This window comes from Mytilus galloprovincialis, chromosome 4 (assembly GCF_965363235.1).
Source record: "Mytilus galloprovincialis chromosome 4, xbMytGall1.hap1.1, whole genome shotgun sequence".
Lineage (NCBI taxonomy): Eukaryota > Metazoa > Mollusca > Bivalvia > Mytilida > Mytilidae > Mytilus > Mytilus galloprovincialis.
In genome coordinates this window covers 50,371,815-50,387,303 of record NC_134841.1, presented here as the reverse complement: position 1 = coordinate 50,387,303, position 15,489 = coordinate 50,371,815, and the positions used below count along the sequence as shown (strand labels likewise).

At 32.2% G+C, this 15,489-nt stretch overlaps 1 protein-coding gene across 7 annotated transcripts in view; it reads right to left on the bottom strand.

The window, feature by feature from the left end:
* The window catches only part of LOC143072368 (heterogeneous nuclear ribonucleoprotein K-like), a 33,541-nt gene extending 18,124 nt beyond the window's left edge, over window positions 1-15,417 (bottom strand). For 4 of the 7 annotated variants that reach the window (XM_076247260.1, XM_076247263.1, XM_076247264.1 and 1 more), the window contains exons 1-3: window positions 15,288-15,417; window positions 3,062-3,105; window positions 850-894 (exon numbers count right to left, since the gene is read on the bottom strand). In XM_076247260.1, coding sequence (XP_076103375.1) covers window positions 850-862 — 13 coding nt within the window. In that variant the 5' untranslated portion in view covers window positions 863-894; window positions 3,062-3,105; window positions 15,288-15,417. Of the gene's footprint in view, window positions 1-366; window positions 517-849; window positions 895-3,061; window positions 3,106-15,287 lie in introns of those variants that run through there. The other 3 variants (XM_076247258.1, XM_076247262.1, XM_076247261.1) reach the window with 2 other exon arrangements.
* Between the last annotated feature and the right edge of the window lie 72 nt (window positions 15,418-15,489).

Sequence of the window (15,489 nt, the reverse complement as noted above, 5' to 3'; positions counted from 1 at the left end):
TAAAAGGATTTCAATAATTGAAAAATATCCATTATTTATTCATAACAATTGCTCTCATTCATACAAATCGTCAGAAAGCTTGTCCATACTAGTAAAAACGAATGGGAAAATTCAATTGAATGGAAGAAAAAAGAAAAAAAGACACCTACAACACATATTTTAAATTAATGACGGCCATACACTATTAAGATAAAATACCAAACTAAAACAATAGAAATGCAATTTAATCTCATCTTGCCAGAATGAGACAAATTTTCACCTGAACAGGTGTAACATGATATGATTTACCTATATAACATGATATGATTTACCTATAAACAGTACTGATTATAAATATCAAAGTGAAATATACAATATTAAACAAACCTTTGTTAAATCACTTAAGCATCCTTAATTAGAAACCTACAAGTTCAGCTGTGTTACAGGTAATTTATCTACTGGTGAGAACACCTGGATGTTACGACACCTGGAAGCCTAATGTAGGTGTTTCCTACCGTATGCCAATGATCAATTCTTTTTCTCCATTTATTCTTTTGTTGATTTGGTTACCAAGCAACAGCCAATGAGAACCTGACAACTCTCAATATCTGGTGCTCTATTGCTGGCAATTTTCACTTGGCTCTTACAGCAATGAAATAAGTGAACTTGTCTGCAAGTTTTGCATTATTGTTAAACAAATCATTGAAAGTGGGAATTCCCATTTTCTATTCACCCATCAAATGCATGAAAATTATATTGACAATAAATACTTAAGACTAAGATTATGCAACATAAAATTTTAAAATAGAAATTTACTTCATCCTTATGATAAACATGTGTCACGCAATTAACTTAACAATTTTTACTTACCATCATCTGCCATATTTATTCAGTACTTGATTTCTAAGAACTTATCTACAAAAAAAATCTTGAATCCTTATTTTGAACAGATAATATATACCAGTATAAAACATAAATTTACAATAAACATTAATAAGAAATTTTACCTTTTAATTTTTAATTAGCCTACATTTCTATTGCAATATTACAGGCAATGTGGCCAAATATTAGAAACCTATAATATCTCTCGGTAAACTGAAATTAAACTTTCATGTACACTACAAAAAATGCTTTTTCCTGTCTGTAGCTTACTAATATTTCTGAACTTCTTTATTAAAAATTATTTAATTAAAAACTGGCTGCTTTTATTCTTCAAATTCAAAATGATGAGAACAAAGAGTGTTTAAATAATCAAATCTCTAGAAAATGTATGCAAAGGCTAATTAAAATGATTGGAAAAAAAGAAAATATATAAATTACAAAATTCAAGGATATTTTAAAATTTGAAAGTCAGAAGCACAAAACAGAAAAAAACCCACGACAATACATATATATATATATATATTTATGAACTGAAAGAACAATAGGACAAGTAAGTGGAAGATAAATCAGATTTTTTGGCACAATTTTAGACAGGGAAGTCAGTTAACAGATAAAGGGCAGTTTAAGGGTGAGATTGCTTAAGATATGATGCAAGTATTTTAACATTATTATGTTCTGGGTTTAATTCAATTTTCTTCCAATTTATGTATAAAAGCTTGATACAAAAAGATTATATTTGTTAATGCATTTCATTCCTACAAATTTGGGTTGTCAATTCTATGACTTTGCGTTCCTCTGTACAACTTTCAACAGGAAACAAGAATCAATGAATGAAAACATTTTACCAAAAAAAGTATTATCAATTGTTTAAAAAATAAATAAATAAAAGATTGATTTATCTATCTATTAGTGTTTGAACAGGAGGCATAAATACATGATAAAAATATTTGTTTGCATACTCGGTTCTCTTTAAATTCTACGTGAACTAAATATTACAATATTGACCATTATATATTGGTTTATGTTGACACAACTCAATAGTGTAGTTTGAACAATAAGATCACAATAGAAATTTTGTAGCTCTGTTTCCTTATGTGAAATAATTTTTTTGCATGGGAAATATAACAATACATAGCCACGCTCAATAAATCATTAGCTTTTAGAAAGCCAAACAAATGTTACACAATAGGTATTTAGCAGGCTACTTTTCTCACTCTTATATCAATAAACAAGAGAGAAAGTAGCTACATGTAACAATGAAAAGCAATATCACTTTTTATGGTTGAAACAAAGACAAGTCCTTAAAGTTATATCTAAAACTAAAATCAATTACTTAACAATATTTTTCAATAATTTTTGTCTTCAATCTTTATTTTTAGAAGCTTACATTAGTTTTTTTTTGTCCTGACAGCAAGCTAAGATTCACCAATTTTTGAAAAGGCAAAAGTAAAGTGCAACATGATAGAATTCTGCTGCCATTAAATTAACCGGAACTATCAACTGTTTAACATGTTAAAACTATCATAACTATGCAAAAGTCATGCAACTCCTAAATGTAAAATCGAAATTTATTAAATTTGAAAGGGACAGACGGAAAGAGGTATACCATAAAACGTTCTGTAAACAGGCATATTTAAAAGTGTGGAAAATTTATCATTAAATGAATTTTCAAATCTAAGGACTATAACTCTTCACAAAATCGTCATACAAAAAACAAAATTTGAACATAATCTGTTATGAATAATTGATTTAATATTGATATGAAATTGGGATATACTTTTATCATGACAAGTTACTGATTAAGATCAAATTTTGTTCTGGTCTGATGATTAAGTACAGAGATACAGTCCTTGGACTTCAAAAATTCACCTGAATAAATCAGGTTTTTAAGCCATGCTAAAAGAATTGGTATATAGTTTTATCATGACTAACTACAGATCATGTTTGCAAAAGTTTATCAATTTCCATGACTGAGAGGGTTAGGCCAAAATCTTTTCATGGAAATATGCCAATTCTAATACAATTGCATACATATATATAATTTTATTTTCTTTCTGCAAGTTGCTCCACATACTAGTTAAAAACTTAACATTAGTTGACACCAGCCTCAAACAGAACACCAGTCACAGATGCAAGATGAATGACTGATTGTCAGCTAGGTGGTGGACTACACTTATAATTATACATTACAAATACATACCTGGTTTGGGGTTTTCTTGAAGTTTCCAAGGTTTCTTTTTAGTTCTGGAATTATAAGTTTAAATAACATTAATGTCTCATTATCCAAGAGTTTAAAGTACTTACAGCATGCACATGTTAATGCAAGAACTATCAAGTGGCTTAGCAAGATAGAAATCATTTTGGTAGAAATAAGGTGTTAATTTAAATATAAAACAAATCTCAAGAAAATTAACAAAATAGGAAGATATCATATTGATTCATATGTATTTAACATAATTATACATGTAAAGAACTTTAAAGAGATAAAAGAAAACTGAAGTATGCCAGCAGACAAAACATGAGATATATTTCACCAAAAACTTAATGGAGAATTAAGAAATCATCACATGAGAATCCATCAAACAAGGCCAACATAACAATTTATTCACAATCACATGCATCATAGTCAAGTATATTTTGAAAATTTATGTCATATTGACCCAAATAAATCCCTCCCCCGTAATCTATGGAATCATGTGTAACTCGTATTTTTATCAAAACATGTATGCCAATTTACTTGCATACTACTGCCTACCCTCTTTTTGAAACAAAAATACACCTTAAACATATTAATAATCTGTTTTGGCCTGGTTACAATTAACAAATTATAGGGAAAATCCATAAACTTCAGCATTAATGCAAAACCTTCTTAGAAGGCCAGGCTACAAAACAAGTTTCATATTTTAAAAAAGAACATCTTCTCAATAGGCAAATATTGATCTTTTACCTAAGACATGACAAAAGACCACATCACTATAAGGTGAAATATGCAAAGACCAATGAATGAATAATTCATCAACACGGTATTAATGACATAAAGACATAGGCTAATCAAAGAAACAGGAGTCTTTTAGCTAAAATCTTAATTGTTGCAACACTGATTTAAATGTTCCATGGCACATTATCTGCTTGTCACAAAAAGATTTATAAAGTTATGAAAGATGATAATGATGAATCTTGTGGTAAAGATTAGCTGCATTTTAGAACAACACTTGACAGAAATTACAAATGCCCCAGTGACAGACTCTAGGATGGCTAGATCTCACTTCCACAACTTATATATTGCAGGCTACACAAAGGAACTGATGTATAATTAAACAACTGTTTCAAATATCATTTTATTAAATGTGAAGATTTTGGTATATACTGTTAATGAAATTCTGAAATTTAAAAACATGTAATATTCTGAATTTCATGAATCTGTGGCATGGTATGCACATAATATGAATACCCAATAATCAAAAGGATCAATAATTTCATTGTATTGTTTGGCTGCTGTCTCATTGACTATTACCACACATCTCCTTTTTCTTCATTGATCAACTTGCTTTTATTACTTGCTTTTACATACATGTATATACATCAGAACTAAGATCACAAATTACTAACAAAAGAATGACCAATTAAAGAACAGATAGGAATGGTGGTTTTAAACATCTGGCTAACAACAGGTGGTCTAGTGGTCATTTTCTGCCTCACCAGGTGCATTTAGTTGATTTGAATAGATTTTTTCTTCTAATTAATAGAAAACTACTGACAAGCTAATGGCAGTTTACAAAAGATCACATATACAATCATACATTTTATTAAATAATTTGCCATGTATGAAGAAATGTCTTTATCATGAAAACTGGATTCTTGGAGATAATTAGTAAATAATTAAAGGCTTCAGGTTCAAGTTTAAAAATAAAGATAGAGAGGAAGCAATTATTCTCTGATCATATTCCATATAATATACCTGGATAAATCTACGAGATAAGTAACCATGACAACAAATCTATACACATCAACAGATCACTGGTTAAAAAAAAAAACTGTTGGAATTTAAGACAAAAGATGAAAAATTCATGACCTGTTGAAATATAAATATCCTTCATAGTTATTGTCTCACTATCAGATTTTCTGTCTAAGTTATCATGTTCATGTTGGAACAAGCAGTAAATCAATGTATACTCTGGGGATATTGCTTCTAATCTTAATGGAATGCAGTCAATGATCAAACAATTTAATCTGAGACATTTCAATTTAAAAGGAAGCATTTCATTCTTCTTTTTTTAGAGAGAAGTTGAGGGAATTCTATAACTTAAATAAATGGGGAAGGATGCCCTTTCTTGCATGTCATTTTAAGTTAGAAAGGGACATAACTGAAGAAGGGTAAAAGTGACACTACTCAACCTTGTACCTGGTCTAAGTTTAGTGGCAATAATTATTGTGACGTGTATAAGTCTCATATCATTTGGTTGAGGCTAATATAACTTAAGTCTGGGAACAGAAATAAAAAAAAAAAATCTGCATTTTTTTCATTTATAAACAGGTGTTTATAGAACAGTAAAAGTGACACCATCAAAATTCAAACTTGATCTGTATTTTGTGGTAAAAAGCATTGTGTATAAGTTTGATTACATTTGGTTGAGGCAAACAAAAATTAGAGAGAGAAACAAAAATTCAGCAATGTTTCTAAAGGGGGCATACCTCTAGAACGGTTAAGATGATGCCATCCAATTTCAAATTCTGTATTTAGTGGTAATTAAAGAACCTTAGTGAGCACGCTCACATACCCCACGTCCCCACATTGTCATTGGAGAAATTAAATAAGTATAAGAAAAAAAAATTGTATAAAAAAAAATATTGAATAATAATTTCCTGTCAATATACATAGTATGTCCTTATTATCTACAAAATTTCATGAAATTCTGTTGTGTGTTTTCAGAGGAGTTGAGATGACAAACTGTTGCAGAAGTACTTTGAAGCAAATAAGTTCAAAGGGGCATAACTCCTAGAAAAAATATTGAACCGTAATTTCCTGTTGATATGCACATCTACATAGTAGTACATTATCTGAAAAGGTTTCGTGAATTCTGTTGTGTGGTTTGAGAGGAGTTGCGATGACAAACTGTTGCAGTAGTACATTAAAGTAAATAAGTTCAAAAGTGGGTAACTCCTAGAAAAAAAATTGAATCGCAATTTCCTGTCGATATGCACAACTACATAGTATGTCCTTATTATCTGAAAAGGTTTCGTGAAATTCTGTTGTGTGGTTTGAGAGGAGTTGCGATGACAAACTGTTGCAGTAGTACATTAAAGTAAATAAGTTCAAAGGGGCGTAACTCCTAGAAAAAAAAATTGAATCGCAATTTCCCGTCGATATGCACAACTACATAGTATGTCCTTATTATCTGAAAAGGTTTTGTGAAATTCTGTTGTGTGGTTTGAGAGGAGTTGCGATGACAAACTGTTGCAGTAGTACATTAAAGTAAATAAGTTCAAAGGGGCGTAACTCCTAGAAAAAAAATTGAATCGCAATTTCCCGTCGATATGCACAACTACATAGTATGTCCTTATTATCTGAAAAGGTTTCGTGAAATTCTGTTTTGTGGTTTGAGAGGAGTTGCGATGACAAACTGTTGCAGTAGTACATTAAAGTAAATAAGTTCAAAGGAGCGTAATTTTAGAAAAAAAATTGAATCGCAATTTCCCGTCGATATGCACAACTACATAGTATGTCCTTATTATCTGAAAAGGTTTCGTGAAATTCTGTTGTGTGGTTTGAGAGGAGTTGCGATGACAAGAAACAGGACTGACGGACGGACGGGTCAAAAACATTATACCCTCCGCAACTTCGTTGCGTGAGGTATAATAAGCAATATATATAAGTTTTCAAAACATTTGGTTGAAGCAAAGTCAAGTTAAAGAACAGAAAAAAAAATCAATTTTTATGTTTAAAAAGGGGCATAGCTTTAGAATAGTAAAAGTGACACCACCCAATTTCAAACTTGATCTGTACTTTGTGGTTATAGGCATTGTGTATTAGTTTCCTAACATTTGGTTGAGGCAAACTAAAGTAAGAGAATAACCAGGTGCTCCGCAGGGTGCAGCTTTATACGACCGCAGAGGTTGAACCCTGAACAGTTGGGGCAAGTATGGACAAAACATTCAAGCGTGATACAGCTCTGAATTTGGATTGTGATCAAATTTTTGACATTACATGGGTTTTTTTACACAAAACAAATGTCAAGATTTTACAAATCAATTAAAGATTTCTTCTTCAAACTTATCTAAATCTAAAATTAAATAGTTGACACAGCATAGGTTTCTGACACAGAATGAATGTGGTCTAATGAAGTGCGAAAACTAAAAGTATTCGGACGACGACGACGACGCCAACGTGATAGCAATATACAACCAAAAAATTAAAATTTTTGCGGTCGTATAAAAACAAAAAATTCAGTAATTTTTAAGTTTATACAGGGGACATAACTCAAAAACAGAAAAAATGCCATCCAATTTCAAACTTAATCTATATTTTGTTGATCTATGCAAACGAAAAATTCAGCATTTTTTTTTATTTGAGAAGGGCATTACTATTGAACATTTAAAGTCACAATCAAAGTTCAACTTGATCTGTGTTTTGATGTAAAAAGCATTGTGTATAAGTTTAATAGCATTTAATTGAGGCAAACTAAAGTTTGAGAACGGAATTCACCTTTGGGACAATTGTGCTGGCATACAAGGCTAGAACTAATGCCCTATAGGCTACGAAGGGAGCATAAAAATATGGAAAATTGATTTGGCAGACTGACGAATGGACACACAGACAAACCTAGTGCAATCCTAGATTCCCCTTTTGACTTTGTCAGTAGGGTGCTTAAAATATACAGATGTGGCAGGGTACTTACACATCTCTCAAGATAAAACAGTATTTTTTTAAAAAAATTATCTGAAATAAAAAAAAAAAAAAAAATTGTCCTCGGCTCGCCCCCCATTTTTTTCACCTCCACCCCTTTAAAATTTGTTTAAATAAAATGATAGGACCGCAGTGGTTGAACCCTAAACAGTTGGTGCAAGTTTGAACACAATATTAAAGCTGGATACTGTTTGAATTTGTATTGAGATCAAATTTTTTACATTATATAGGTTTCTGACACCAAAAAAATGTGGTTAATGATCTTACAAATCTATTGTGTAATACTGTGTAATTGAAGGTTTCTTCTTTCTTGTTGAAACTTTTCAAAAATGTGAAATATTTGGGGGAAAAAATATGAACTCCTGGCCCTCAATTTTTTTTTAGAGAGATCCATGCACATAAACACAAATTATAGTCTGGAAACTAGAAAAGTTGCTTGGTTTTTGCCCCTTTTTGGTCCCGATTTCCTGAACCATACGGACAATTACCCCCAAAACTCAATCACAGCCTTCCCTTTGTAATATGCAAGCAAACGTGTGGTACAATTTCAGAAAGATCCATACGCTAACTAACAAGTTGATTAGCTTGAGGTCGTAGACAAAGTCGGAAAGGAAATATTTTACATAGGAAAATGTTGGCGCCAGAAATTTTGCCTGCAGCTGTATTTCGTCACCAGATGAAATAAAACATTGCATATTACAACATTGGCAATGCACAGCGCGGTCACTGCACACAATTTGTACTTTATTTGAACTGTCCATTACCCAGGAAACTTTTGTTTCCCCCCCTAAGACAATCCTAACCATCCCTGTGTGGTATGGAAACTTGTACATGTGGTGTAATTTTAGAGAGATCAATTCACTGTTCCACAAGTTATTGTCTGGAAACTAGGAAAGAGCTTATTTGGGCCCCTTTTTCCTAAACATATGGACCATAACCACCAAAATCAATCCCAACCTTACTTTTGTGGTCATAAGCCTTGTGTTTAATTTTCATAGATTTCTACATGTATGTTATTTTTTAGAAATAGAAATTTTATGAGTGTATAGGACTTCTCTTGTAATCTGAGGTAGGCAATGTTTACAAGTCATTCTGGTTTATTTTTAAGCCTGGAGTGACAGGACTAGTGATCCTGTCAAACCCTGAATGTGCAGTTTCAATTAATGGCAATTTAATGCCCGTCATCAAAAATAGTTTAATTTGCCATCTCTCTTTTTTTGTATCTCAGATAAAGGAAATGTCTGTACACATGTACAACAAACAGAACAAAATTTGTTTATTATCTTTTATTGAGAGCATAACAAAATAACATAAAACATCAGATATGTAACTTTTTATTAGAAATCAATAATGTGCATGTGGATCAAATCCATCTCCTGCAAAGATTCCTCTTCTGTTGATCTTGACCCTGTGGATTTTAATGATGACTTCTAGACTAGGTATACGTAGTATAACCTTGATAGAGCTATGGAATCCCATAAACCCTAATATACATACAAGGAAAATGGAAATTGTTTTGTATGCAAGATGAACATACTGTAAACCAACTTATCTAATTGAATGATTGATTTCCCCCAGACTTTGGCAAGCAGAAATTATATGAACTTGGAAACTCACTAACATGATAAACTCTATATCATAATCATGGTTCTTTTTTACTGAAAAAAAATCTTATTATAATGATCACCTGTTACATGTACATTTTGTAAATAGGGCTTGGACACAAATAAAGCTGGTAATCTTTCTTTCATAACATAAAAATATCATTTCAGTGCACCAGAATTCTGACTGCTGGTCATGACACATAAAATATTGTATTCCACAACAATTTAAGAATGGGGCAACCAAAATTAAAACACCGCACTGGAAATCACAAAGTGCCTAATTTTTTTTAATTACACAATAGATAAATTGCTTTGCTAAGCTCAGCTGGATTCCATGGAAGAGGTCCAACCCTGAACAGTTGGGGCAAAAATTACCACAATATAAGCATTTGATACAGGTCTAAGTTTGGATTGTAATTAAATATTTTACACATAATAGGTTTTTGACACAGAATGGTTTAAATGTATGATTTGAATTAATATTATTTTTTTTTGCTTTTGAGTATTAATTCATTTAATATGCTGTTGCAAATAGACATTTTTCACAATCTACAAGCAATATTAGGGAGGTAATCTAAAAAATATACAACATAGTGCTTTAATGTGATTGGATTACCTCCCTTAAACTGCTTTAAAATTATCTTAATAGTGATTAATCCATTAATCATCACACCCCTGTTTTCCCCCCTTTTTTGCCCCCAATTCCTAAATAGTTGTATGCCATCAGTGATTTTGCTAGCGCTCGTCACTTTCGTATTTTACGAAAGGGTTTTCTCATTGACGAAAGTATTTCAAATCATTTTCGTCACTTTAATTTTGGAAGTGTAAAAAAAATTTCGCAATAAAAACTATAAATCTACCTGTCTTCATCTTTTGACAAGTTTATGACCTCCAGGTAATTAACATTTTCAACAGTTGTTACAAGTTGTGATTACAACTAATCCGCTTATCGCCATCAGATGGGTCACTTATCCGTAATTTATTAATTAACCCCATAATTGAATGACCATCATAATTATTTCCCCAGGAAAATCAGTCAGTCGGCATTTCAACAACCAGGAGTATAATTTCGTCATTTAATCAAAAATGTAACAACCCGGACAGTTCGCATTTGAATTTCAATATTTCCCAAACGATCACAATCTGAAGTTAGTTTGTCGTAGATTCGTCATTCGAAGGCATTTTCGTCATATTTGATTTAAATTTTCATTAAAAACTTTCGACAATTTCCATTTAAAATAAAGAACTTTCATGTGTTTATTCAAAAAGTTCACGAGAAATGTTTTAAACAGGTGCTTCCTGTATTGTGTTCTACGCATGCGTGAAAGTATCCCTTTGACTATTTATAGACATTAAAAACGTAAAATACGAAATCATTTAGAATCAATTAAACGAGAGAGACAAATATATATCTCTTCCTAAAGGAATTTAAATCGAAAAATAATAATTTCCTGATGAATCCGGACTCGTTTTGAATCTATTATCCACGTGTCACTTCCCGTTTTCGTTTCATTTTAAAACCGAAAGTAGTAAACGTGATCTATTGTTGATTTGTTTACAACCTCCTTTTAGTCCTTATAATCGTTCCAAAAAGTTTCCAACTTGATAGAAATGATATCCAAATATCGACTTAGACGTTTTATAAGGATAATGATTATGCAGTGAAATAATCATTGCAAATTAATTTCTGCTGTGATTCCTTGTTTTAAAAAAATAGAATCCAACTTTTGTTGTTCAGGAATGACCCCTGGAATAAACTGAAGAGAAATTGTGAACTAAATTTCTGGATTCCATGTCAGAATCTTTCATAATAATGGCCAATACAGTCAAATCATAAAATAACTGCCAATCATGCTGGTGCCTCAATCCCTTAAAATCTGACTAAGTCAAAAGATGAAGCTAGTAATATACATCATTGTTCTATTGCTTCTACACAAAATAAGGTTGATTTTAATAGCGCGCAAAAGTGACTAAAGCCCTCAAAATCCTAGCCTAAACCCTGTGCCATAACCCCCCCCAATATTATTATCAATCCTACCCATCCCTTTGTGGTTTGGATACTTGTGGTATAATTGCAGAAAGATCCATACAATTTAACACAAGTTACATGGGAATTGTCTGGAAACTACTAAAATGCTTATTTGGGCCCCTAATTCCTAAACTGTTTACATCATACCCCGAAAATCATCCCAACCTTCCTTTGTGGTTATGAACATTGTGTATAAATTTTGTGGAATTCTATTTACTCATACAAATTGTCTGGAAACCAACTGTCTTCAGACAACCACAAAGTGATATCAATACACATGTATATGACTGCAATTTCTTTTTGCAGTCGTATAAAAAAATTAACTGATGCCACAATTGAAAAGTGATTGTAGTATCATGACACATACTGGCTTTTAAGTACAGTGTTTCAGTCTTCACGATGAACTGTAAATCTACAGGCCCAGAGCTCAATTTTTGAATTTTCTTAGTTAGATTCTGTAGATATAATTTTTACAGGCTCGAGAGCAATTTTACAAGCCTGGGCTGCCACTCAGCCTGAAGACTGGTGTTTGCATGGTGACTGTATTCTGTTAGTGTTACAGTTAGGGAGTTACATTATTCTGAGTATTGCATATCCCAAGTTTGTTCAAATTTACAGCCTGTCAATGTCATTTTGTAGGATACAATATTCTGGATGATTTTTAACTGCTCTATATATACAAAACACAGTGAATGTGTTTTGATGTTACTTTTGCAGTTACATTTACAGGGGCTTGTACATGTTTAGTGGGTCAGATGAGGTTTTCCTGTCAATGGCGATGGTACCTCAAATGACAGAATAACACTTGAAATTTTATATAAGCACATACGTATTGGAGACTTTTAAACATTGATTATGTAATATTATATTATCAGTGTATTTTATAAATTTAATGTGTACATCCAATAATAGTGACCAAGGCAAACACAATGGCTGCCATGTTGGATGTACACACTATATTTAAAAACATCTTTATGAACTAACCTGCTTACTGTTAAATTATTTTTTAATAATCTATGTTTTTTATAAGTCACCGATATGTTCTTATATTCAAGTGTTATACGGTCATTTATAAAAATGTTATTCGAATTATAGCAGTGTTATAATTCAGTCATTTGTGTTACCAGAATCATCAGGCAAATGGCGTGTAGAATCCTATTTAGACTTTTATACACGGTGGAGAAGGCATGGCAGATTTTACAGTATTGTGTTCTGTCTCCTACTTTCATGTTGCTAACGTGACGGAGACAAAAATGAGTAACGTTAGCGACATTTGGACATGTCACATGAGCAACAACATTTTTAAAAGTTAAAATGTATGCACACAGTGATGTTTAATATATGCCTGGAGTAATAAAATTGTACAGTCTGGTTGAGAATTTCTAAATATACAGAATGTCATTTGCAGGTGTACTTTATATCAAATGAATACACAAGAAACCAAAAAATTAGTAACGTTAGCGACATTTGGACATGTCACATGAGCAACAACATCTTTAAAAGTTAAAATGTATGCACACAGTGATGTTTAATATATGCCTGGAGTAATAAAATTGTACAGTCTGGTTTAGAATTTCTAAATATACAGAATGTCATTTGCAGGTGTACTTCATATCAAATGAATACACAAGAAACCAATTCGTAATAGTAACATTAGCAACATCTACTATCATGACATTACGTTTTGTTGCGAACGTCTTTTTGATGGACGGAATACATTTAAGGTCCTCTTGTAAAGTTATTACATACAACTTACCTTCTTTGCTTCCCCAACATGTGAAGGAACGGACTCTGAATCTATTTCTGCAAAGGGCGATATCGTAACTCCTATACAGGAGAGTTACAGATCTAAATATATGTTGCTCACGTGACACTGATTTGGACGGAAACCTCGAGCAGTAACGTTCGCAAAAAATAAAACAGCCAATGATATTGATTCCTCAAGTCCTTTGACCCCATACGTCATCCAAATTTAATATGATTGCTATTTTGAATTATTTATAAAACCCGGGATAAAAATAACTACAATGGGCTGTCTGAGAACCAACAAGAAAATTGCGATCGTGACATACCACAATGGACGGAAAAGACGTGACGTTAGCAACAATATTATTAAATTACCTTTTTTAGCCTTTACCAATAAAAATCTGCCTTAAAGTTATGATTAAAACACAAAAGAAGACTTTTTATTAAAATATAAGTCCATTTTATTAGGCTCCACTTATAAATAATACTTCAAAATTCCACTCCAAATAAGCTGGATGTCAGCAAAGTAGGTCATGATGTCTATTCCATGTCCAATACTTTGAAATTGAAAACCCTCTAATTCTAACAAAAAACACAAACACAGAGTAATTTTTATTTTTATTTACTCAGAAAGACACATTTTATTCAATAACATAATGCATTACTCCATTACACAGTCTGTTTCACAGTTTCAGCAATTGCTTTTTTGATGGATACAAAAAAACAATAAATCCTTCTTATTGTAAAATCTGCCGCATCTATTAGATTTCTCAAAAGCTTTTGATACAGAACCACACAACAAATTATTACATAGGTTAGATCAATATGGAATCAATTTCAAAGGAAACACACACAAAATTATGGCTTAAGGTGGTATGTGTGTCTTCCTCCATCTTGGATTGTAAAAAACAGAGAACCAAAGGTCCATATTTTCTATCAAGTTAGCAAGATGGGATGCAGGAATGCAGATATTTAATGTGATTTTCATTTAAAAGAACCAATTTATAAGAATATAACTTACAAATATTAATATTTTTGCAAATATTGATTAGTTTTGGTTGTTTTTAATTTTTTTTAAATTGGCATTTCAAGGGGAGGTAACTCTAAAACAGTGCATTTTCTGAAGGATTCTACATGAAATTTTCCTATTTTGTATTTTAGCCGGAAAACATGTACGGTGACCCTATCTTTTCTATTGATATTCTCAAAGCATTGTCTGAAAGCTATCTTTTCCTTAAGTATTTTAACAATTCTATCATTTTGTTTAGTTTCTAATCACAAAATGGTGTTTTTTCCTGTATAATCCATACAAAATGTGTTATTTTGTTACGTCCTGTAGCTTGAGAAAATGCCTTGAGAAATGCACGGTGACCTATCATTTTTATTATATTTTTCAACATATATCAATAGATACTACGTTTTGGCAAAGTATGAACAAATTCTATCATTTTTATTTTAGACTCCCATACGGTATCAGGTCCGTTCGCGCCCAATATACTTTCGCACCCTACACGTTCGCACCTCGCACGTTCGCACCCATGATTAAGATTTATTCAACACAAAAAAAAATGCTGTCTCACTTTATTTTGAGACCATGAAAACAATTATACTTATAAGAATACTACTTGCCAAAACTTGATGACAAAGTTATTAAACACAAAACCAATCAAAATTGGGCGCGAACATGTAGGGTGCGAACGGACTTTGGGTGCGAACATGAAGGGTGCGAAAATGAAAGGGGGCGAAAATGAGTGGGTGCGAACGTGAATGGGCGCGAACGGACCCGGATTCCTCCCATACCACCTTAAGAACTTCCTGACCGCCAGATCAAATGCGAACCATCGGCATCGTGGAAGGCGAATCATCAGGCGAAAAAAAATTGACTCTGGTGTCCCTCAGGGCACCGTCTTATGACCAATCCTGTTCCTGTGCTACATAAATGACCTTCCAGACAGCGTAACATCACCAGTAAGACTATTGTACAAAAGCAATGTATTCAACTTTCGTTTCCTCAAATAATTTATACCATTCTCGCGATCGGTCAACTATGTATTATATGGAAGATCATCTTTACTTTGCAGTATACTGAATTTTCTAATGCAAAATATCTGACGTTATATTTTAATATAGGACTATACCATACCTCAGTATCGATGGTTGTTTAATTTGGGCTAGTGCGGTGTTCTGTGCAGCAAAGATCGATTCTTGAAAATGGCGATAGCGTGGGATTAAAAGAATTTACCCGAGTCGTCTCGTAAGTTTACATAGAGTAATGTAAAAAGCCTAGAAATATCCGAAGGGCGAATTATGGCGTTACCTCATTCATTCCAATATTTAAAAAAAAT